The sequence below is a fragment of the Coturnix japonica genome, chromosome 11 (genome assembly GCF_054131305.1).
Source record: "Coturnix japonica strain WE chromosome 11, WE-NBRP24, whole genome shotgun sequence".
Lineage (NCBI taxonomy): Eukaryota > Metazoa > Chordata > Aves > Galliformes > Phasianidae > Coturnix > Coturnix japonica.
Genome location: NC_140673.1, coordinates 16,532,983 through 16,556,718, shown reverse-complemented (window position 1 = coordinate 16,556,718; position 23,736 = coordinate 16,532,983). Strand labels below are relative to the sequence as shown.

Below are 23,736 nucleotides of genomic sequence, written 5' to 3'. Positions count from 1 at the left end.
AAGTTAGCTGTAGTTGAAAAAAGAAGAGCCAAAACCTACTTTTTGCTGTTCTACTCTGCTTCTAAGTGATGAAGCCTCATTCTTCAAGAGTATTAATCCAAGGCACACTTGTAGCACCACAGAACACTTTAAGATAAGCTCTTGTGATTATCTTTAGCTGCTGAAGAATGATGGAATAGCTGATGGGGTGTCAACACATCCCAACTTCTTAAATTAACTTCAACACAAAACTAAGTCAAAACATTTTTATTTTTTGCTTGGTATATAAAACTGATTCCCTCATGAACAGAATTATTGTAACTAGCATACAGTTCTTTTGGAGAGGTAGATGGTAAGAGGTTTGACAACAGTAGCATTTTACAGTTAGATTTGGCACATTAAAGCTAAGCTTTTGTACAGACTTCAAACCAGGCCACTCCTCAAGGCACTCTGCCCCTACAGACATCAGCAGTTAGGAAAAGATGCTAAAAGATCTGAAAAACAAAACAAAATGAGGTGGTTAGAGCAGAGGTAAGAAGCAATCCTACGTCTAAGAATATGCATAGACAGCTACTTAAAAGAAATCCCTTTTTTCCTACAGTTGTTTAATAGAACTTAAATTATAAGCTTTCAAAACCATGAAGCTATCCTTCAGAGGGTACAAGAAAATAATCTAAGCCATTACAAAACAGCCAACATAACGCATCTTCTGGAAGCCAAATTTAAGTAGAAGGGCAGAGTAAGTTGCTTCTGGTCATTTGATGACTACAGAAATATTGAGCATCTACCTCGCCTTTGAAAAGCAGGGTAGTCTGGGTAACTTAACAAGTCACGCTTCCGCTTCACTCTACAGAGTTGGTGCAGACTGTGCAAGCATGAACTCTATTGGTTCATCTCATAAATGCCAGGGTTACAACTCAGAAATTCACTGTTTTGAGGAAGTGCTTGCAAGAGGTGAAAGGGAGAAAATAAATCTGTTCTGTGTATGTAGCTTAAGTAAAACTGCTATTCTAATGGCTTTTGCCTGTAGCTATAAGCAAAAAGAATCGGAAAAGGTATGCAGGGGCAATAACTTAAAAAATATTAACCCTGTTTTACCCTATGCTTAAAGCTGGAGCAACAATACTAGGAACACAACTCAGTTCAGAAATGTTATCTTTTACAAATGAATAGTTTACAAAGTTCATTATGAACCTTCAAAAGAACTACTCTAGAAGAGCTCTGTGATGCGTAGTCTTGGTAAGACTTCTGTGAATCTAAACCTGATCTCTATCTTATCACAAGAATTTTCAGGTAATGCCCAATCAATTGTCTTAATAATGACAGCAGCAGTGTTAATGAACCTGAGAAAGTTCAGAATGAAAGTACGAAGGAATACGTAACAGTTTCTAGTTACTTGAACTGCAATCCATGTAGTAGCCTGTTTCAGGGGGAAGTGGGTGTTGATACAATTCTTGGCCTATGTAATTTTGACTTAGAGGGTATTTTCTGTAGCAGACAGGGCCCTCCTTTGAGAGCATCACTAACCTAACCTCTTTGGGAAGTGCTCCTTTAAAAGCTAAGTCCTAAGAACTAAAATCTGCTTCATCTGCTACAATCAGCATTTACTACATCACCTTTCAGGCAATCCTATGTGAAAAAAGGAAATGATGCTTTTAACATAGAAGGAAGCTGCAAGAGAGCTACGTCACGGCCAGGTTAATCTAGACAGCAGCTCAGTAACAGCTGGCCCCCAACTACTTCAGCTTCAATAGCAGAAATGGGTTGAAGCCCTCTAACATCCAACTACTACCCACTTATGAACTGTAGCTGGTACAGAGCTACCCTGCTGGTCTGGGAGGAAAGGACTGAAATGGGGATCCAGACCAACACCAGCTTTGGAATGCTTTAAACACAGTCTCACTTAAAGCAGCCTATTTTTAATGACAGAAGAAAGTTCGATTCTTTAAGAACTTACCACTGAAAGATACCTAAGTAGTCCACGTAATTACAAAAATGAACAAACTTTCTGGGGACGGAATGGATTTGTACTTGATGATACTCCTGTCAGCAGGGGATCATGCTGTGCGTTTTGCAGGCAGAACTGCTTCAGGTCCACAGCAGCCTGAGAAACCTGGGTGTAGGAGGAGCTGGTGTTAGTACTCACTGATCAGACTGAGCAGAGGATGTAATTGCATCAAGAAATAAAATATTTAATGCTGTTAAGTGATTCAGCAGTACACCCCAAGCAGATGTCATACAATCGTTTTCTGCTTTGTCAGTCAACAAGTTATAGAAAGTATCTGAAAAATTAATGCTAAAAAGTCTCCAGGTATGAAACGTGAATGAAGAACTACGTCTTCACTGCAGCCTTTCAATACCTGAAGGGAACTTACTCCCAGGAGGGGAGTAAACTCTTGGAAAGGGCTGACAATAGCAGGACACAGGGAAATGGTTTTAAGTTAAAAGAGGGAAGATTTAGGTTGGATGTTAGGGGGAAGTTCTTTACTAGGAGTGGTTAGGCCCTGGAACAGGCTGCCCAGGGAGGTTGTGGATGCCCCGTCCTTGGAGGTGTTCAAGACGAGGTTGGATGGGGCCCTGGGCAACCTGATCTAGTAAAGGTGTATGTTTGGTGGCCCTGCCAGGCAGGGGGGTTGGAACTACATGATCCTTGAGGTCCCTTCCAATCCGGGTCATTCTGTGATTCTGTCTTGAGGAGCGCTTTGTTAAACGCACAAAGCCTCCTTGTTTTCTCGTAGCGCCTCTGATGAGACAAGGCCCAATCGCAGCCGGGGAGCGCCGTGACACGTCCTCGGCACGCCTGGCAGCGGAGCCTCCATTTTCCAGCGCAGGGCCGAGAAGGCAGCCAAGCAACCTGTTGCTGACCCGCCTCGGGCAGCAGCAGCCTGACGGGAGCGGACGCTCCCAGCCCACGGAAATGAAAGGGGAGAGCTGCCGCTCGGAGCAGCGCTTGGGCCGAAGCGCAACCCCCGCCAGCCCCGGGGGACGCGGAAGGGTGGGGCGGGCGAAGGGAAGGAACGCGGCCACCCCCGGGGGTCAGGCTCTGCCGGTGCGGCTGTGGGGCGCGGGTCGGTGCCGCAGGCGCCGCCAGGAAGGGTCGTGAGGGCGCTGGGAGCCGTCGGTCCGGCCCGGCCCTGCTCGCCCTGCCCCGCGGCTCGGCCCGGCCACCTCCGAGGGTCGCCGTGGGGCGCGGCCCACAGCGGTAATGGCGGCGCGGCCGCCCCGGCCCCGCTGCTCACCTTGACGCGAGTCACGCTGGCCTCCAGGCGCAGCTGTTGCACCACCTTCTTCATGGCCGCCACGTTGGAGGAGCCCGACATGGTGGCAGTGACAGCAGGCGGCACACACCCAACACCCAGACACAACTTTCCGGCGCTTCCAAAACTCTCGGCCCGGGGGCGCCTGCGCAACCGCCGCCGGGGCCGGGACCGGGACCGCCTCGAGGGGCGCTGCGGAGCCGCCGGGCGGAGAGCCGGGAATCGGAGTGTACCGCCGTGTTGTGTGGGGTCCGGCCGGGGAGGGGTGAGACACAGAGCGGTGGGGCTGTCTTCAGGCTGTGACGGGTCGTGGCAGCCTTTCAGTACCTGAAGGGAACTTACTCCCAGGAGGGGAGTAAACTCTTTGAAAGGGCTGACAATAGCAGGACTAGGGGAAATGGTTTTAAGTTAAAAGAGGGAAGATTTAGGTTGGATGTTAGGGGGAAGTTCTTTACTAGGAGAGTGGTTAGGCCCTGGAACAGGCTGCCCAGGGAGGTTGTGGATGCCCCGTCCTTGGAGGTGTTCAAGACCAGGTTGGACGGGGCTCTGGGCCACCTGATCTAGTAAAGGTGTATGTTTGGTGGCCCTGCCAGGCAGGGAGTTGGAACTACATGATCCTTGAGGTCCCTTCCAACCCCGGGTCATTCTGTGATGCTGTGATTCTGTGTGGCCGTCGCCTGCTGGTGGTGCCTGTGCGGGAAGGGTGAAGAAGGCAGTTTGAAACCCAGGGTGGCAAAGCGCAGAGACGGTATCAAGAGAGCTTTGCGTTTGCCCGTGCAAACCACAGATTAGAAGCAGATCAATGTGTCACTGCGGAAAGCATCCAGCGGCGACCGCCACGCCTTGGCTTGTGACACCTTGGCTTGTGGGGTTGGACTCGATGATCTCTAGAGGTCCCTTCCAACCCCTACATTTCTGTGATTCTGTGACACGAAGGCTTAGAGGGCATGGTACCAAGTGTGCCGCATACAGGTGGCTGGGCTTTGACTCACAGCGTTGGCCCGTTGTCAGAGTTCAGTCCAAGCCCTGCGGGAGTCTCGTTTGTGTCTTTGGGCACACAGAAATCACCTAGGGAGATGCCAGGAGGAAGTGCTGCAGGCAGTGTGAGGGCAGCGGGCCCAGTGTGTGCCGTCACTCAGGTGACAGGCTGTGTTGGGGGCACGGGCAGTGGGTGTTCAGTGAGCAGGGGACGTGCTGTGGCACACATACGTGCTTCTCATAAGTAGGAAAGGAAAATAAAGGAACCTCTCTAGTGACAGATTGTCATGAAACTCAATTTTAAAGAATGTTTCAATCAGAAGGAAAATTAAGCCCATCTGGCACCCACTGTGGTCAGGCACAGCAAGCAACATGTTTGGTCAAACGAGGCCTCAGACATCCCAGGTGAGTGGCTTTGGACTTTTCCATAGAGCTTCTTTGGATTTCATAAGTAAGAACAAATGTATGTATATATTAAAATAAGCGAGACTATGCTGTTTCAAGGAGACCTGAGGAGGAAAAATGTGCCTTTTCAAGTTTTTATTTACTCAACTATTGAATAAATATTTAATTTAGCTTATTTGCATATTGCCTGGAGTGGAAACTGGGAATGATTTTCAGGTGTGTCCTATTCCTTGCCAGCACCATTTGCTGTTTGCTGGAAGTACCAGGACCCAGACCAGGAGGTCCCACCAGGACCACAGGTCTGAAAGCACCATGGGTGAGCATTGCATTGCAATGCAATGCATTGCAAGCATTACCAAGACTCTGTGCTCCAGAGTCATTAGTGTTATTAATAACTACCAGGAAAAAAAAAAAAAAAAAAAAAAAAGAAGAATTTTTTTTTCTTACTGATGCTTTCTATTGAATTTGGATCAAGCTTTTATGGCTTTCCACGTTTATGAGATGAATAAAGGTATGATTTTAGCTGAAGTATTCTTGTATTCATGCCATATGCTTTATGTTAGGCTGTATCCGTCACTGTCACAGTGACATGCAGTAGGAGCACAGGCTCTCTTTTCTCTCACTTCCACTTGTTCTGATGTGACTTATTTCTGTGCCGTCAGCCGGCAGTCACAGACTGTTCTGCTCATTGCTGTCCTAGTCTATTGGGTCATCACTGCAGATAGAGCCTTGTTTGGATCAGTACCAGCATTAAAGAAACCGTTCCTGCCTGCAAAACCGAAAGTCCAGTTAAGCAAAACTGAGTTAGTAAGAGAGAATTATAATATAATTTACTGTTAAGACTGTCTGTTCTTGATTTGTTTAGCTGGTGGAGCTCCATGTTTTTTTTGTCCCAGAGGAAGTGTGGAACTTCAAGCTGAATACAGTTCCTGTGGCTCTTGCCAGCAAATTCATCTCAGCTGGGTTTATAAGGTGAGCACACTCTTAGTCCCAAATGTGATAACACCTATAAAATACTTACTCGGTTGGTCCTCTGTGTTGTTTTCCAGGCATCTGGTCTAGCTGTTGCTCTATAAGGGTTAGGGTTAAGTGCCAAGCATAATTAGGCCTGTTAGAACAGACTTGTTCTCTATTCATCTCTGGAGAATAAGTGGTGCCCATGTCTATTTCATAGAATCATTAAGGTTGGGAAAGACTTGAAGACTTGAAGGGAGTGTGTAAACAGGAGGGGGAACTACAGTGATAGCAATAGGACAAGGGGGAATAGTTTTAAACTAAGACAGGGGAGGTTTAGGTTAGATATTAGGAGGAAGTTTCTCACTCAGAGGGTGGTGATGCACTGGGACAGGTTGCCCAAGGAGGTTGTGGATGCCCCATCCCTGGAGGCATTCAAGGCCAGGCTGGATATGGCTTTGAGCAGCCTGGTTCTGGGGGTTGAAACTAGATGATCTTTGAGGTCCTTTTCAACCCAGGCTGAAAATATGATTCTATAATATGATGATTTTGGAATCGAGTTCATTACTTTGATATTTGCATGATTTCCTGTAGTGGATTAAATTATCTAATTTGTATTTGCATCAGCACTGTCATCTTGAAGCTATGATAGAAATGTTCGCATTACAGTGATTGGTTTTGATTTTAAATACATTTGCATGTATATATACACACACCCCACTATAAATTAGTGGTGGAGAAGAGAAAACCAAAGGAATGTGCTTGGCACTTAAGGTGATGAATTATCCTCTTGTCCTTGCTGCTTAAATGTGGACATCTGACAGTCCACCCAAATGGAAATGTATGACTGTAGTTTCCAATGCTTTTGTTATTCATTCCTAAAGGAATCTTCTTCAAATTTCAGGCACTCTCATATACTTGCTTTATATGGGATTCCTTAAGTGTGAATCTTGCTAGCTGGTGTAATGGCAGCCTTTGTAAACCAGTCTACTATAACATGATACAATGTACTGATTTCTACCACACCAAACATCTCTGACCTATACGTAATTAGGTACTGTTTCAAAAAACAGTTCCCTTTTTTGTTTGTTCTTTCCATGCAAGCCAACATTTAAATACCATTATCTTCCCCCTCTTACTAACTAGCCATCGTTGTTTGATCTTACAGATGTATTAATGAATAACAACATTCTAGGGTGTCTCCTCACATTACTCTAAGAATGCTACGGGAGAAGCTTGGAGAGTACCTGGGTGGAGTTGCAGTTGCAGACAAATTCCAGTTTTTAAAATGCATTGGGAAAAAGTTTGCAGTGGTAAGTTCACTTATATACATATCTATATATTCTTTTCTTTAATGCACTTCTGCTTTATAATGTAAACTATGGATTTAGTCCCTGCAGATTAGAAGACATCATTGAATTGTAACTAGGTTGCTTCAAAAGTAGTGCCTCCTATTTATTTCCATGGAAACTACAACAAATACAAAGAGAGTAATAACACTGATAGAACAGATTCTCAGCTACAGAGCGCTATTTTTCAAAGTAGTCACCACCATTAGCCAACTTGTTTAGGTGAGCTGATTGAGATGCTTTTCATTTCATGATGTGACAGCTGTATACGAATTGTCCAGAATGTGGCTTGTCTTTCACACTGCTGAACTGCACCACCCACCACTCCTCTGTGCTCACATTCACTCTTTGGTCTCCATAAACATTCAGCAAGCATCAATGAATGGCAATGGGTGCCATTGTTCTCGCATGGAGGTATTCATTGACACAGCTTAGATTCATCCTCACTTCGTGTCAGATGCCATTCTGACAGACTGCCCCTCTGTTGCTATCTGTCACATGGCAACAAAATTTAATGGGATATTGGTGAGAAGGTTCAACATCTAAAGCCATCCCACAAACATCTACCTCTGACATTGTGGGCCAACGTAATAGGCCAGTGTAGTAAAACAGGAGGCATTACTTTTGCAGTAGCCCTTGTAGAATGGCTTGGGTTTGAAGGGACTTTAATGATCATTCAGTTCCAACCCCACTGCATTAGGTAGGGATGCCACCTACTAGATAACTTTAGGAGCTCTTTCAGCATTCATTTTTAGATGTGTTTTAGAGTGAGCTCTTGTCAGAGCATCTACTTACCCAAATGCAAACACACAGCTGGACAGGCATGTTATCCTTTAAATCATCAGATGTAATTCGTTGCAATCTAGTGGAAGATGCTAAGACAATAGATTAAATTCAACTCTTCTAGCTGAATAAAAAATATTCCCCTAAGATCATTATTGCCAGTACGTGGTTAGGAGTATGTCATTTGAAGAATTTGCATTGGGATTTGAGTAAGAAAGAATTCCTTAAAAGGGAGGAACATGCTACCCATCCAATAGCCTTTAAAAATAGCCTTAAACTCTGATTCCCTATATATTTAGCTATCTTACAAACTATAGCTAAAGTGAATAAACTTGAATATCAGATCAACTGGAAGTGCATTTGAGTAACACACAAAAAACCTGTAGATAGGTATATGTAGATAGATATTTGTATGGATATGTTTATAGATATTAAAGACTTTTTTCACCTGCTTGGAAATGGATTTCAAAATTAAATACAAGGCAGAAAGTTGGTGATGTTCCTAATTTCATTTGTAGTCAGTATCACTGAAATTACCCACACAGAAATCTAGAATAAATACCAATTATTTAGAATAGGAACCTCAGGACTGCAATGCAACCTGAATCTGAAAATATGAATAAGTCTTCAAAAATTTCAGGTGTTTTTAACTGGATGTTAGCAACTGAGATGGTATATTTTCTTCCTCGCTGTTAGATCTGAGGTAACTGGAGAAATTTTCCAGCTCTCTTGAGAATAATAAGGGATTTAATAACATATTTTACTTCTAATAGACAATTAAATACATTAGTAGATACAAGCCAAGATTTTTAGCAATGAAGATATAATTTAGCATTGCTTTATATTTGCTTTGTAACAAAGGGTTAAAACAATGAACCAAATAACTAGTTTATTTATTGTTTAGGGTCATGGTAACCTAATTGAATTACCTCTCCATGATCAAATATTTATTGAGATTGTTTATTTTCACAGTGTTCCATTTCACAACGTTTACAATGTAAACAGTACTGAGAGTTGTAGTCTGCTTGCAAGTGCAGGTGTTTAAATGGAGAAATGAACATCAGTCAAAACCATTTGAAGTTGTTCTTCCTTTTCCTTTATATTGTCTGTGTCTCATTGTGTGGCCATTATTGAGAGCAGAACTTGGCCCTGTGTCTAGTTCAGTTTTGTTATTTCATTGCTAAATTGCAAGGTCAGAATTTTAATTTTTTTTCTAATGGTGTTTTCTGATGCTCTCTCCAGTTCTCATTGATTATCTTGGATTTTTATTATTATTTTTTTTTTTTAAGAACAGCTGTTGAAATCTGACAACATACATCACACAAAGAATAGCAAGATGATAAATACTACAAGACCTAGGAGAGCCATCAATTTTTTTTTCTATAGACACTAAATATTCTGCACTGTTGAATGAGGTGAATAGAGGAAATTATGTTAGACTTGGCATTTCTATTCAGATTTGGCTTGAAGCAACTTCTAGTAAAGGTGAACTTTCTACTGCTGCTGTTGTCAGGTTGAGTACTTTGAACCATAGAAGAAACATAGGCATATACTTTTGCATGTCTGATTTAAATTTTGAAAGATAGACAGAATAGTTCCAGTGCTGTGTAAGAATACAGAGCAGTGTTCTATGTTTCTTCTCTCCATCAGGCAGCTGCAGAAGAAAAATGCACAACATTATTGGTAAGAGAAGTATTTTATCAGTTATTTTCTGTTTTTTATCTTCCAGGTGAAAGCAAAGCAAGAAGCAGAGCTAGAGCTGAAGTCATTTGCTCCCCCTTATGTATGTATTTTATGGCATTTAAGATATCATTTTAAAAGCCTTGTATATTGGTCATCTTTTATGTCTGGTTAATATACTGCATATTTTAGGCACTGTATCCTGAATTATATTTATTACCTCGAGTGGAATATTTTGAAGATGTTGGTCCATTATCATCATCAACACAACAAAGACATCGCTTTCATGCAGAAACTGATAGGTATGGTCATGGGTCAAGACTACCTCATCTTCCCCAACAGAAAAATGAAAGCAAAAAATTTTTAGAAAGCATACAGAGCAGTCATCAGCTAGAAAATCAGAAAGCATGCAGTCCTGCAGAATGGTCTGAGAAAGAATCTCTTCCAGTATTGCATGTGAGTCATGAGCAAGACCACATCAGGATGACAGAAACACAGACACAGTTCAGAGTGAAAGGTATGTTTAACCAGTGCAGTGAGGAAGAATAACTATCATAGATAACACTTACCGTGAAATAATATTTTTCTTTTCTATATCAATTATTTTGTAGATCAAATTGAATCTAAGGGATCTCTCTTCACATCAAGTCTTTTAAATCCTGCAGATCAAGGGACTGGAAGAAGCTGTATGATACAAAAGAACTCCCAGCAAAGCCATCTCAGCCAGGATCCAAAAAAGCCTCATGGTCCTAAGTGGAATGACAAAGCCAAAGAAACTGCTCTTACTCTTCATGGAAATCACAGTGATGAACAAGATCAAAATAATCAAATACATCAAAATCTAATGACATATCCAAAAGGTACAGTTCACTGTCATCTTATTGATAAACTAAGCTTTCTAGAAAATGGGCAGAGTAAAGCTAAATTAAAAAAAATCTGCTGGTACAGCATAAGTTGAAATATTGCTGTCAGAACAGTACTCTAATTTTTAAAATAATATTATCTTTCAAAGAAGTTTACTTTTATGTTGGATGAGTGATTTGTTATCATTATGTACTGTTAGAGAGAAACACTTCAGTGTAGTCAGTGCATTTGCCTGATCTTATTTAATATAGAAACAAATTGGTAAGCAGCTACTGTAAAGATTGGAAGGTAATGATCCTGTAATTCAAAAGCAATTTTAAATGAAAAAAAAAAATGTTATCAGGAAGCCACAGAAAGCAATTTATTCACTTCATCATTCGTTGTTATCTTATCCATGACTACATTACTTCTGAGGGAAAATTGCTTTCCACCCTCCCTCCTATTTAATGTGTACTTACTGTTATTTAATACCAGTGAACAGTGGCATTCCTAAAACTGAGAGGCAAGAGAACTCTTTGAACGGACTGCGGTGAGGATAGTACAAGAATATGGTGGGATTTAAAGCTCACATAAGCTGGGTAGCAGTTCTGTGCTCAAATAGAAAATGTTCTTTGAATGATATCTATTAACTATTTTCTTTAAAATGGGGTGTCTTAAGATACTGAGGGCATTTAAGTCTCTGAACAGTTATCTAATGTTCTTAATGGTCCTAAATTTCTAGCAATTACCAATGAAGAAGTGACCAAAGCATTCAAATTGGATTGGAGTGACCACTATTGAATTAGCATCAAAGTGATAAAAATAAATAGTTTTTTAAGAAATAATTTTGAAAGACAAATCTTAATATTTAGGTATAATTTTACAGTCAATATAAAAAGGTGAGCCTTCTTTTGTTTTTCCTGTGTTAATCACAAAAACATTCTTCACCCTTGAGATTACCTTATGTGTTGAACTGATTTATAGTCAAAAGTGTTTGAATTTTATGATTGTAATCTATATATTTTGGTTATCATTATCCTGCCACAGAACTAAACACCAGACTAATTACAGACATGGAAAATAATGACCACCAGAAAGATGTCAAACTGAGAGGAGACAGAACACAGCATTCTGGAATTCATAAAACACTGAAAGACCAAAGCACAGAATACACACACAGAAACCAAAGGTTAGTAAGTAATGATTCTAACAAAACAGTGAATGCCATTAATTCACAACTAGAAGCTTATTTTACGAACTTCAAATAAGTAAAAGAAAATGGAAAATAAACCCCATATCATTCTATTTATTATCATGTGCTTCTTTGATTTTATCTTTAGGTTGCTGCAGTACCAAACTAGCAAGTCTGTAACTGTTCTTGCATCTGGTGAAAACCAGGATGATCAGGTTTGTTTTTCAAGTTAGAATATTCTTTGTAATGTGGAGCAGTAAGCATAATCCTCCCCCTAGAAAAAGGGTCATTTTATGACAAGTAACTCATTAGAAATATGAAATGTTTGATGTAGATTTTAGGGTAACTGAGAAAAGTTAATTCATGCAGTTCTACTTTGGAGATTTGCTAATGAAAAATCAATTGTGTTTCTAAATAATGAAATCTTGGAAAGTGATACCTTTGGTTATAATCTATTTATATAGTAACCATCTCAATCTTATTAATATTAGCCAACTATTATTATTATTTATTATTATTATTATTATTTCTTGATAGTGTCACTGTATTGACTTTATCAGTGACAGTTTCTATAATTTAATTATTGCCAATGAGGTAAATATGAGTTTCATCTCAAACTATACATTTCATTAAAAAATATAAAATTATTTAAAGCATATGCATGTTTTGTCATACCATTAGAATAAGGACTTATTTTGGAAGACACAGTCTGCAATCATACAGCATAATGGCTTTACTGTTACTATTACTTATCACCTATGTGTAAGTGCTGGGTTAGAAATGGGCAGCCCAGCATTTGCTATCCAGTGAGTATAGTTTAAAAGCCAGTAATTCCTGGTTTTATATGGGTTTGTCAGCATCTTGTGAAGTTATGGACACGGACAAGAGGATTTAGCAATAGTGTACGACTTGGACCTTGTGTTTTCCTCTGCAGTTTCAGTGTTGACTGTTCTGATTCTGTTGGCAGATGTCCATTTGTTTGGAATTTAGTAATCATTCCTACAGGTAACACAGAATAATATTGTATTCAGGATCCATTAATCCTTCACAATCACTCAGACTGCTCTCAGAATGTTTGTTTAATGTAACTGTTCTGGACTGTAAATCATGTACCTGTCTTTTGACCCACTAGGCAAATGAGAACAAGCAGAATGATCCTACTTGTCCAAAAGAATATACTTCTCCTAGTCTACCTCTTCTGGCAGTTTCTGTAAGCCCAGCTCAAGTTCCAGCAGTTCAGGCAGAAAGTATGTGAGTTAACATGTAATCAAGACTGGTTAATGAAGACAGAAATACTTTCATTTTGAAGGAATTTGTGCATATATTTATTCACCAGATTGTTAGAAACTTTAATTCATGTTTGGAAAATGGGGGAGATAAAGAGGGAGACTGAGTGAAATACTGTTGCTTGACATTAGAATGTAGCAAAGATGATCACTCGCTGTTGATTCTCAGATAGATTATAGGAGAAAAATATCAAAAATGTTCATGTTTGACCTGCTGTTGCACACTAGTGTGAGATATTATCTTACCTATTTGCCATGTATCGTTTAAGGCAAGATTTTGCTACAGTTTGTATCAAAAATATTTTGAGCAGGAAGTAATCCTTGAGAGGCTTTTTTGTCCTTATCTGACAGGAGTTTTCAATGTATATATATCTAAATAGTTTCTGAAAGTATTTTTTCCAGTATGTTGCACTGGCATTTAACAGGGTTTGTAGTGGTTTCATGTATACAAATACCTGAATGCATGCTGGATTTCTCATTTTCTTCTAATGTGCCAGCCATCTCCGAAATGTAGATGGTTTATTAAAATAGAAGAATTTCTACTGCCTATTCTAGCAGAGTTTTAGGCATGATATATTATGGGTGGATTATAAAAATCTTGATTGATCTTTCCTCCTTACACTGTCCAGATGATTGCTAAATATAATTACAATATCTTTAGAAAACATGATGGTAGAACAATTGGAACAAATGAAGAAAGATAGAAGGCACATGGAAAAAAACAGAGAAGAACTGATCAAAAAAGTGAAAACACTGCTGGAACAAAATAAACTGAAAAGATATCATGGTACACTTTTAATTTATTTTGGAATTTGGAATGATAGAGAAATACTGAAACCAATGTGGGAATGTTGGTTAACTTATTTGTCAGTGAGTTTAACTACATAAAGAGCAGCTGGCTAAGCAAGAGCTCTGAGAATGAGAAGGCTCATTAGAAGAAATGTCTTCTCCTGCTCTTCTGTGGCAGTCCTATGAATTCTGCATAAAGCCTTTAGTGCTGCTGCAGTGATGGTGTGGACTTTGGACTGTGGCGGGCACCACTGTCTTAACAGGTCTGGAGGGCCTGCACAGCTGAAACATGCAGAGTTGCCAGGCTGAACAGAATTTGGGTTTTTGACCTGATATATCTTCAAAGACAGAGAGAGCTTCATGTTGCAAGTGACTGTGTGAAAATTCTAATGCACTTATAGCAAATGTAATTTTAACAAAGATTTTCAAAAATTTCTTTCTTTTTAAAGTAAACTCACTGCTAATTTTTAATATCTGCATTGGCCAATTAAATCTTGTGAGATCAGTTTGTCATTACAGTCTTCAGTGAACCTTAGAATAAGATTAACAAAAACAAACAGTATTATGCATTCCTGTATAGTTCGTGAAGAATGGAAGAAGAAATATTTTGAGACCAAGAAAGCTACAGCTTCACTGGAGGATGTTTTAAGCAAACTGCAACAGGATTTGGAGCTTTGCCACAAGAAATTACTCTTGCAATTAGAAGCCAGAGATAGCCGAAAACAACCAAACAATACAACAAACTTGAAGGTATGAGCTTAAATGATTTAATCTTTTTACAAAACCTCTTTCTGATTTAAAATATAAATGAAAACAACAAATTCATCATCAACCAGTGACTTCTAAACCAGCTGTAACAGTCCAGTATTCCTCAGTAACCTGCGGTGTGGCCGCTATAGTTACTTCATCCCATTCTTGTTGCAAAGAGTGAAGGCTTGAGTCTGAGCTTTAGAATCCTTCTGCTTTGTGTTTGTACAGTACTGTCTCATTATAAAATCTCCTTTTGTTCAGCGTGATTTTTGAGTTGTTCGGTTCTACATTGTTCTAATAATCCAAAATTTCATATGAAGAGGTAATGAATTGAAGAAGAGACATCTCTGTAGTTTTTGGAATGGTTACACTTGGGACTGTTGAGCAGCGTGAGTTTTGTGTTACGGTGCTGGTGTCAGACTAGGGAGAGTATATAGAGGAATTACAAAAAAAAAAAAGAGTAAATGCCCTTCCCAATAATCACAGCTGCTAATTTCATAAATACATAATAGAAGCAGGTGTATTTGCAAATCTGAAGCTAGACTAGGAAAATATATGAACTATAGGAAGTACATGAAGTGTCTTATGCTTGTCAGAAAAGTCGGAGATGATCTATGGCTGTACAGTGTATATAAATGTGTATTAACATAAATATCTAAAACATAAAAATACAAATAGTTTTTATACTACATTTTTATTACAAGCTATGTCGAAGTATGCTAGTGTCCTTTTTGGGGAGTCAGACTTCTTAGGCTCCTAGGATGTGCACAACTTAAAGCTTAAAATAAACCAAACTGTGTGCTGTTACTGAAGAGTTCTGATCTGTGAAGTGAGAGGGAAAAGGGAGGGAGGCCAGTGTGTGCTGAGGAGAGCCATGCTCTGTTGGGGAGCTGACTGCATATAGACCAGGACAAGCATGCATGCATTGAAGGATGAATGAGAGCAGAATTGGAAAGAGTCCAAAGGATTGTTTCTGCATGGTGAAGTAGCAACTAGTGAAGGAACAGATGCCTTAATGCTGAACTACATTAAAGTTTTTGTTCTTGTTTTTCATGTAGAATAACAGAATCATCCAGATTACAACACTGCAGCATGAACTCGATCAACTGAGAAGGAAGCTGGATGATACAAAAACGAAACTCGTAATAGAAATTAAGGTACTCTGCATTTATCTTAAAACCTTTTAATTAAAGTAGCCAAAATGTTACTATCTATTAAGATCTTCTCAAACATTAGAAGATTTAAATATTTGCTTAACAGATCTTATTTCCAAGTTGTTGGAACTAGCACCAATTCAGCACTTCAGAGCATCAGGTTAGTCGATGAATTTTTGGAAGTTTAGCATTGAAGTGCTTACTTAAATTTTCAAGGTACTATATTGCAGTCTCTTTCATTAGAAGTAATTCAAGAAACTTACTTACTAGGTGAGGTATAAGGAAAAAATAAGGCAGAATAATTCCCGGGTGTATGGAAGTTCTTGTCAACTACTATATTCCATATCAGTGCTGCCTATGGCTCACTTAGAAAGGAAGATGATGGTAGAAGCCTTCATACTGGATAGCAGTCCAGCTTTGAATGCTTTAAATCTGCATCACAGAGATTTTCTGTGGCACTGTTTACTGAGTAATATAAGGTGGATAATGCTTCCTTCATTATAGGACTAGAAAAAGTAGTTAATTCCATGGTTAAAGAAAGACACCATGGTCAAGTGTTAGGACAAAGCTGTCTATCTAATTAGACATGTAAGATTTTAAAGATAAAAGATGTACCCTGTATTCAGCCATCCTGCATAAAAGTCAATCAGTCTTAGTTATATAAGCACATTTGCACATCAACTCCAAAAACTACTTTAAAGTACAATTCATTAAATGTCTGCTTCTTCTGCAGATGAGAAAGCAGGCAATAGCAGATTTACGAGCCCTGAGAGCAGAACTGACACAGAAGAAGATTCATTCAGCTTTAATTCTCCAGTCTGGGAAATCTGGAAATTAAGAGCATGACTCAACAGTAATGTTGATAGAAGATCAGAACTTCTATATTGTTTGTTTGTATGTTCTTAAAGTTCTCTTGTAAAAAGACATCAGCTATGCAAGTGATGTGGAATTTGTACACTAGCCTACTAACATACTGCAACTCACTTCTTTTTAAGTCTTGTTACTGAAAGGTTTATCAGCTGTGTGAACCTACAGTTTAACCTAGTCATGTGTCTAAAACAAAACTATTTTAAGAGTGTAAATCAGTGAATTGTGACATCATATCAGTATGCTGATGTTCTTTCATACCTAGTAAGCTAATAAACCTATAATCTAAAGTCTCCTGGTCAGATTTTGGGACACACATTTAATTTTTTGATACATGTTTAACATCTCCTTATGCAGAAGGAGAACAGAATCTTTGTTTATCTATATACTGAAGTGTATTTTTGTCATTAAGTGTATACTTGTCTATAAAATATCAGTGTATTACTGCTACATTATTAAGTATGAACAAAATCTTTTTTTTTTTTTTTTTTTTTCATATCCAGGTGGTTTTATTTCCTCTCTCAAAGGAAAGCTGCATAAACATTAGCCTTATTCTGTAATTAGTGAAAGATGGAAGCTTTGTCTTCAATAAGTTGTAATTATGATCTTGGTGCTACTTAAGGTACTGTACAGTCTGCTTTCCTTTGAGTTATTTTTAAAGAAAAGATTTAAAAAGTTTTTAGTGCTAAAGCATTAATATTAAAATAGCAGAACCAGCTACACGTATCTAATTTAAGTTTAATTACTGGAGTTGCTCAAGCAGAGCGTGGTTGTACTTTGGTTAGGAGACACTTCTGAGAAGCAGTGTGGGCCGTAAGCTGTGAAACAAGTCATACGTAAACAGACAACAGTGTTTATCAACCTTAGAAGACGGTGTTTTATTTAACAAAAAAATCCTGTGGACAACAGTCAATCTCTCCATGGCTACTGTTACTCAAACAAGTTACACAATTTCCTGAGGCAAATTATTTTATGAAAAATATTAACTAACTAGATTGAAAATATAATCTCCTACTATCTCAGAGGAAACACTTAAAAACAAAGTGCAGACAACTGAGTGGATCTTGAAGTGTGGGAAAAATATACTTACAGTTCATTAAATAAGCTGACTTCTAGTTTTGAAGAAGTAGAAAAGTTTGAAATGGTAGAAAACACCATCCCATGCTGTCTCTTCAAGATAAAGTCCAAGATTTGTGACTTTTGAAACTAAAGAGTTTACATGGTGAAATGTGTGTTTACTGAACATTTTTTTCTAAGAAGAAGAATGATAAAAACTCTAAGGGCAACTACTTCATGTTACATAATTCCTTTGACGTATAAAAGATTTTCTCTCTAAGCACAAGTTTCACCAAGCTGCATCTAAGCAGCAATCTGCCTATCAGTAATCTGTGTTGAACCATACTCTGAAATGACTTTGCTGAAATACACGTTGGGCTGGGAGTCAGAAGGCTGAGTCTGCAACTATGTGAGCACAGACTGGTTATCTGCTGCATCAGGCAGCCTTAGCAGCTGAGGACCATTATTATATGGGCCCGGTAAGTTCACTTGGTCTTGTTACCAGATACACTCTAGGTTCAAGCTTTAACTTCTTATAGTTGTGAAAAATGAAAAAGATGAGAAGTCATTTAAAGTGCACAGGTAAAGCTAGACCTTTAACTAGACCTTTAACACTAGAACTTTAGAAAGAATGAAATTTCAGGTTTACATAGAAAAAAGCAAGATGAATTTCAATAATTCTGAAAGTTTTGATTGTAAACATGGTATATTTATAAAAAGTCCAGATCTGTCATGCTATATGCTATAATCAGAAAGGACTAATTTTCATAATTCTAAATCAAGTAGTTCACTATTTCATATACTTAGGGTATCAGGGCTTGCCACATTGCTTCAGTTTGTTTTTCTGCTACAGCTTCCTTGGAATAGTCAAGACTGTTTCCATTCCACATGCCAATGCCCCTTAGACCTCGATTCTTCACATATGCTGCTTTTAGAGAGATGCTGCGAGGGTCATCATACCATACTTGATGGAAGCGACCAAGAGAATCCTAAGAAACATGAAAATAGATAATGTCAGTATATACTTACCCATGTAAATAGGATATAGTAAAGTTCATTGAGTTTTGTTATACTTTCTATTCAGTACAGTGAAAAGTACAATTATAAGCTCAAAAATACAAGCTGTGTATATTTAAATTGCAACACTTTCCTGATTTATGGTTGTTTCTCACACAGGACAATTAAAAAAAAATAAGTCAAATACTCGGATATAATTTTATGTAGATAATTTAAGATATAAAAAAGTGATGTATTTTAACTGAATTTAGAGGAGAAGACTCTCTATGTTATATAATCTCTACTGTTTTTTGTTAGCTATGATCTCAGACATGCTATCTAAACTAGCATGTAAATTTAGTTAGAAACTATGTCCCTTTTTTCCAGCAATAAAGGCTTTTAGAGGTAGTTGTAAAACTCTTAGGAAAATTATGTGGCCTTTACCTGGTCACTTCTTACACCACCTGATCATATACACCTTACACTGAAAATTCTGCCCAAAGAAACAAACTGTGGTGTTCATGTTAAGTACAATCACTGGTGGACCCTTTTAGTATTTCTATGTAGAAATCAAATGCAGACATGAACACCCAAGCCACTAGTCTAGAAAAGCTTAAGAGCATCCTAGAATCTCTTTTGGTTTAAATCAGTCCTCAACACCACAAATCTGTAACAATGAAGAATCAAACTAAAGGATTTCTTTGAACAAAATACCCCTTTTGACACGATACATTGCAGTGAAAACCTTCATTACTCCTGTAATCTCAGTCACCACATCCCCTTTTCAGACTAGAAACAGAAGACATGAAAATCCAGTCATCCTTTACTGCACTGGGAAAAAAAAAAGAGACTAGAAAACACAGATGAAAACATCTAACCCTGAAAATTTTATAGTCAAAGAACTATGGTTCACAAACAAGTAGATCATAACGTGTGGTGTTTTATGAAGAGACACATACCTTGTATTCATAAAATGGAGAGCTTTGTACCTCATCCCATAAGGCCCCTGAAATAGAACTGTTCACCTGCTTCATTATTGCTCCATACGGCACCTGACGCCCTGCAGCATCACTGCAAGGGGCACCACGGAATGGCACTTTGGGAAGGGAACAAACATGATCCTGAAGGAAAAGGAAAAAAAAAAAAAAAAAAGCAGAAGTCTGGAGTTCACATTACAGTTACTGAACTCCAAAATAGCAGGACAGACAAGAACAAAGTCACAAAAGGCACTGGGAGTCCAAAACTCCTACATCGTGAAGTTCTGTGCTAGTTATGTTGTTTCAAGACAGAAGTAAATTAATACAGTTACATTTTGTTTAAAACCCAGTATCACAGGATTGGTTGGTTCTCATTCACTTTACACAACTGTCTTATCTATTTCCCTTCCACTTCTAATTTACTCTTAGATTTTTTTCTTAAGTACAATGCAGATTGAGATGCTGTGATTTATCCATAAGCTGCTGTACTGAAACAGCCACAGGTTTACTGTCATTTATTGCACCTAATGTTTTAGCAGTGAGCTTAATCACTGTGTTGAGAAGGCAGACGCAAGCACTGCAGAGCCTTTGGACATCATCTCTCCTATATAGATAGCGTCTATAGGTCTTTAGTCACTCAAACATGTTGCTTGGGTATTACAGGGCTCAGGTTACTAATGAGGAAGATAACTGATAAGCAAACAGGGCAAGGAAAAGTCTCAAGTCCTAGATTTACTATTATGCTATTAGTCATTAGACCACAGTATTTCCTAATCCAAAAACAGGATTACTAATATCTCCCTGGTTTCTTCCATAGAAGAATGGGGAGGGGGGGCGGGGGGAAGAAGAAGAAGAAAAAGAAAAAGAAAAAAAAAAAAGGATTATTCATTTGCAATCATACAGTGAATCTTACCTCAGTTAAGTTTAGGCACACGTAATCATAGCCATACCAAGGGACGCCCATCACAAGCTTCTTAGGATCGATGCCCATACCAATGTAATCTTCATACCCTAATTTTGAAGGAAGTAAAAATTAAAATGCATGACTGCATTTTCCCAACTGACTTATAGCCATAGTCAGCACAGGACTTGCATGATCCCTGGACAGAAACTAAGGTGTAAACTCCTACCAGCACAGTCCCAAATTGACTCTGTTCAAACTCTCTTCCTGTTGCCAGTAGCAGCTTTCTCAGTAGTGCTGATAAGCATTAATATATTTACAGTAATTCAGACTATCCTCACTGGGTACTTCTTAGCAAAACAAAAACAGAAAACAAACCAACCAACCAACCAACCCCAAACCAGACAGCTCTGGATTGATCAGATTGATTATCTCTATTTGTCTCTCAGCTCACCTGTGCTGACAGTTCCTTATGGGTGTGTGTGGGGAGCATAATCAGAGAACTGATTCCAATTTAAAATCATTGCTTTCTCTTTTATCCTTATTTTTAAACAAATCTATCTGTTCCAAAATCCAGCTCTCTGTGTATGTGAGTAAACAGTTGCACCAGCAGAAAATAAATCCACACTGTTGCCAAAGGAATCGTTTCTTAAACTTTAACTTCAAAGGAACCAGCACTGATCACAAGGCTGAGACAAATGCTGCAGGTTCTTTGCAAGCCCAGACAGATACCATTGCTTTAACTGCCTTTTGTCATGCTAGAAGTGTTCTTCCATAGCCAGGAGTGCAAGATAATGATTTTACAAGTGAGAATGCAACTGTTAATGGTCTGTCCTCAGAGGGATCTGAGATGCTATTTTCCCAGCAGGTCAACCCATGTATTTGAGGCTACTAAAAAACCTCAGTACAATCAGAAAATATTTCTAAGAAAAGGAAATATTTTCTAACCATTTGTGTTAACAAACAAGTGTTTAAATTTATGAACCGGTCTTGTCCTCACCAACTAAAGACTGAAGGTAAGGAGCATTGGCTTTTGCTATGCAGTCGTTCCAGATCTGGCTCTGCTCATCATAAGACATCACAAATAAGAAATCACAGGCAGCTGCAATCCCGGTGTAGTTGTAGCACCTCCTATCGATGCACGCAGGGGACCAGGCCACATCAAATGTTACCTCAAGGAAGAAGACATGTTAGTATCACGTATGGCACTTTGGCACTCTTGTTTTCTGCTTACAAAGAGCTTTAAGTTCTAAAGACAGTATTTCCTAAATGTTGCACAACGTTTAGCACACAGTGATACCAATAAAGTGAAGGAGAAGCTGCTCAGCTGACAAAACAAACAATAGATAATAAACAGTGACCGCCATTATTTGTGAATTCAAGACCAGAGATGCTGTTTTTCTCTGTTTTTTTTTCACTATCTACCACTTAATTTTCAAACACCAAAGAAACTATAGTATCAAAATCATAAATAAAGTTTACTGCTTTTACACTAGAAGGCCGTGCTTTCAAAGATTCATTAGGCCATGCTAACTGGCTTCTCACACAGCATGCCAATAACACTGAACCTATGAATCTCAGAGAAACCCTTCTTCCATTTAAATTCAGATAGGTGAAAGAGGTGATTCTTATGAGAGGATATCATATCCAACATCCATAATTAACAACTGATGAGAATATCACATTAGCATTGCATGTTTTTTTTCACATTCACATGCTAAGCAGCGTTCTTAAAACTCCCTGTATTCCATTAAGTGAAATTTAATGTTTGTATATGGTACATTTTCATTACCTGTGATCCTGGAATTTCTTTGTGAAAAGCATCTGCAGTTTCTTTAACAAGCTCCGTTAATGCATAATACTCAGGAGAGGTTTCGTTAACTTCTTGCTCTATATCTATATTAATTCCATCCATATACTGTTTTTTGGCGAGGTCTACCTGCTGGGATATCCACGCAGCTCTTTTAGCTGGGTCAACAACTTCCTGAAGAGGTACATCACCTAGACAAGAGGGCTCCAAGAGTCAACATGTATTTGTGTCACAGTAAGGAGAAAAGGTTTGTCTTTACTAAGCTAACTGACACAGACAGAAAATAAAAGTCCCCACGTGTATACTGGTATCTACTTTATCTTTGTGCCATACCTGGATAATAGAAAGGGCTTAATTTATTTTAAGTATAACTTTGAGAACCAGGAGAGATTACCGAATGTCTTTAGGTCAGCTGTGTTTAACACAAAGTTCCTTTGGGATTTATTTATTTTTTTCTACAATTTTAATCATCTCCTTCCTTCTGCCCACTACTCTCAGCCACTGTACACTTCCTTTCTTGAAGCCAATTGACTTCCTGCATTTCCAAAGAGCCAAAGAAACTGCCTTTTTCTGCTTTGATGCACATGCTCAACCTCTGTTGTTTTCCACACTGTGGTCTCTGATCCTGTTTTTGCCTTGACAGATCCAAGGCTTGATTACAGCACACATGTGGAGACTCACATGACGGACTTTGCCTTCCTAATGAGCTTTTGTATGTGGACTTCTGAGTATTCATGCTTTCAAATTCATACATGTAGAGTACAAGGATTGAGTGAAGCGAAAAACACTAAAAATAGCTTGCAACCACTGTTTTTACCCTGTCTTCTGGGTACTGTGCATGACATGAGGAACACAGACCCCAATACTTGTCTTCAACAGGCTTTTCCTTCTCTCTCCTCTTCCCTGCTCTCCTACTGCTGTGATGCTCTGTTAGAGATCTTTCATTTACACTGGGATGGTTTTGTTACTACTGTGGCACAAGATGTGGTTGGTTTTAATACCATGCACACCAGCACATGCAAAATATCATGGCATGATAACCCTGTGCACATTATCCTCTTAGTAATTAAACTCCTTACTGATTTTTAATACCTTGCATAGCAGCAAATGTGAAATGACACAGTGCTACATACATTATTCTCCTAATAACCAACAAATACCCACATAGCGATGCAGCAGCCCACCTTTCAGTACTACCCTGGCGCCTTTGGAATGAGCAAAGCACACGAGATCTGGATCATATTTCCCAAAAGCTGCCACGGTTGTAATTTCTGACCAGTCATAGGATTTCCAGGCTTCCTTCCCCACATCGAACACAAAGACCTAGAGGTGGTAAGAAGCCATCTCGTCAGTTCTAAACCCTACTCTGTTACAAAGCATGACTTTCTGCTGGACCAAAGCATGGAGCCAAGGGCTGAGGTGCCCAATGCTGCCCAAAGCCACCCCCGGACAGACAGGGTCACCCCGCACTGCGACCGCTCCCCCCCGCAGGAACAGCTCCAGCAGCCGCCGGGACGCGCACCTCGAAGTCGCGGGTGGCCGCGATGGTCTGGCAGAGCCGCGGGTCCTGGCAGGGGCACGCAGCGGGGCGGCCCAGCAGCTGCAGGAAGCCCAGCAACAGCAGCAGCACCGCACACCCCACACGCCCCATATTAGATCCCGTTGCGACCTCCGCTTCCGCGGGCGGTGCCGGCGGGCGGGGCGGGTCCGGAGCTTGCAGCTCCTCCCCG

At 39.4% G+C, this 23,736-nt stretch overlaps 3 protein-coding genes across 16 annotated transcripts; 1 reads left to right on the top strand and 2 right to left on the bottom strand.

Annotated features, from left to right (window-relative positions):
- Positions 1 to 231: 231 nt before the first annotated feature.
- On the bottom strand, positions 232 to 3,373 carry GNG5 (G protein subunit gamma 5). The gene is made up of 3 exons (XM_015870418.2): positions 3,219 to 3,373; positions 1,937 to 2,092; positions 232 to 473 (listed from the first exon to the last, which is right to left on the bottom strand). Exons 1-2 carry the CDS (start codon positions 3,297 to 3,299, stop codon positions 1,967 to 1,969), a joined length of 207 nt encoding a protein of 68 aa, XP_015725904.1. The 5' UTR covers positions 3,300 to 3,373; the 3' UTR covers positions 232 to 473; positions 1,937 to 1,966.
- Positions 3,271 to 16,556, top strand: SPATA1 (spermatogenesis associated 1). 10 transcript variants are annotated; one of them, XM_015870396.3, is made up of 14 exons: positions 3,271 to 3,501; positions 4,521 to 4,619; positions 5,485 to 5,591; positions 6,769 to 6,886; positions 9,435 to 9,488; positions 9,578 to 9,902; positions 10,051 to 10,245; positions 11,276 to 11,417; positions 11,569 to 11,635; positions 12,553 to 12,667; positions 13,368 to 13,493; positions 14,076 to 14,245; positions 15,304 to 15,402; positions 16,133 to 16,556. In XM_015870396.3, exons 1-14 carry the CDS (start codon positions 3,271 to 3,273, stop codon positions 16,235 to 16,237), a joined length of 1,953 nt encoding a protein of 650 aa, XP_015725882.2. In that variant the 3' UTR covers positions 16,238 to 16,556. The 10 variants fall into 10 exon arrangements, with proteins under 10 accessions (XP_015725882.2, XP_015725881.2, XP_015725883.2 ...); XM_015870395.3 differs by having other exon boundaries at positions 9,997 to 10,245; XM_085512188.1 differs by having other exon boundaries at positions 3,433 to 3,501; positions 6,742 to 6,886.
- CTBS (chitobiase) lies at positions 8,435 to 23,679 on the bottom strand. 5 transcript variants are annotated; one of them, XM_085512193.1, is made up of 9 exons: positions 23,529 to 23,679; positions 23,191 to 23,329; positions 21,989 to 22,197; positions 21,197 to 21,368; positions 20,209 to 20,306; positions 19,278 to 19,439; positions 18,126 to 18,311; positions 9,955 to 10,134; positions 8,435 to 9,359 (listed from the first exon to the last, which is right to left on the bottom strand). In XM_085512193.1, exons 1-7 carry the CDS (start codon positions 23,655 to 23,657, stop codon positions 18,126 to 18,128), a joined length of 1,095 nt encoding a protein of 364 aa, XP_085368319.1. In that variant the 5' UTR covers positions 23,658 to 23,679; the 3' UTR covers positions 8,435 to 9,359; positions 9,955 to 10,134. The 5 variants fall into 5 exon arrangements, with proteins under 5 accessions (XP_085368319.1, XP_085368322.1, XP_085368320.1 ...); XM_085512194.1 differs by having other exon boundaries at positions 9,259 to 9,715; XM_085512196.1 differs by lacking the exon at positions 23,191 to 23,329.
- Between the last annotated feature and the right edge of the window lie 57 nt (positions 23,680 to 23,736).

Bases quoted from the DNA above. Each gene is read 5' to 3' on its own strand.
- CTBS (XM_085512193.1), bottom strand. From the start codon at position 23,657: ATGGGGCGTGTGGGGTGTGCGGTGCTGCTGCTGTTGCTGGGCTTCCTG. The intron at 20,307-21,196 runs GTGAGGACAAGA...CTTCAAAATTAG, and splicing joins TTACCTTCAGTCTTTAGTTG to GGTATGAAGATTACATTGGT. The intron at 18,312-19,277 runs GTATGTGTCTCT...CATGTTTCTTAG, and splicing joins CTCCATTTTATGAATACAAG to GATTCTCTTGGTCGCTTCCA.
- GNG5 (XM_015870418.2), bottom strand. From the start codon at position 3,299: ATGTCGGGCTCCTCCAACGTGGCGGCCATGAAGAAGGTGGTGCAACAG. The intron at 2,093-3,218 runs GTGAGCAGCGGG...TCCTACACCCAG, and splicing joins CCAGCGTGACTCGCGTCAAG to GTTTCTCAGGCTGCTGTGGA.
- SPATA1 (XM_015870395.3), top strand. From the start codon at position 3,271: ATGGCCGCCACGTTGGAGGAGCCCGACATGGTGGCAGTGACAGCAGGC. The intron at 5,592-6,768 runs GTGAGCACACTC...ACAACATTCTAG, and splicing joins ATCTCAGCTGGGTTTATAAG to GGTGTCTCCTCACATTACTC. The intron at 13,494-14,075 runs GTACACTTTTAA...ATTCCTGTATAG, and splicing joins TAAACTGAAAAGATATCATG to TTCGTGAAGAATGGAAGAAG.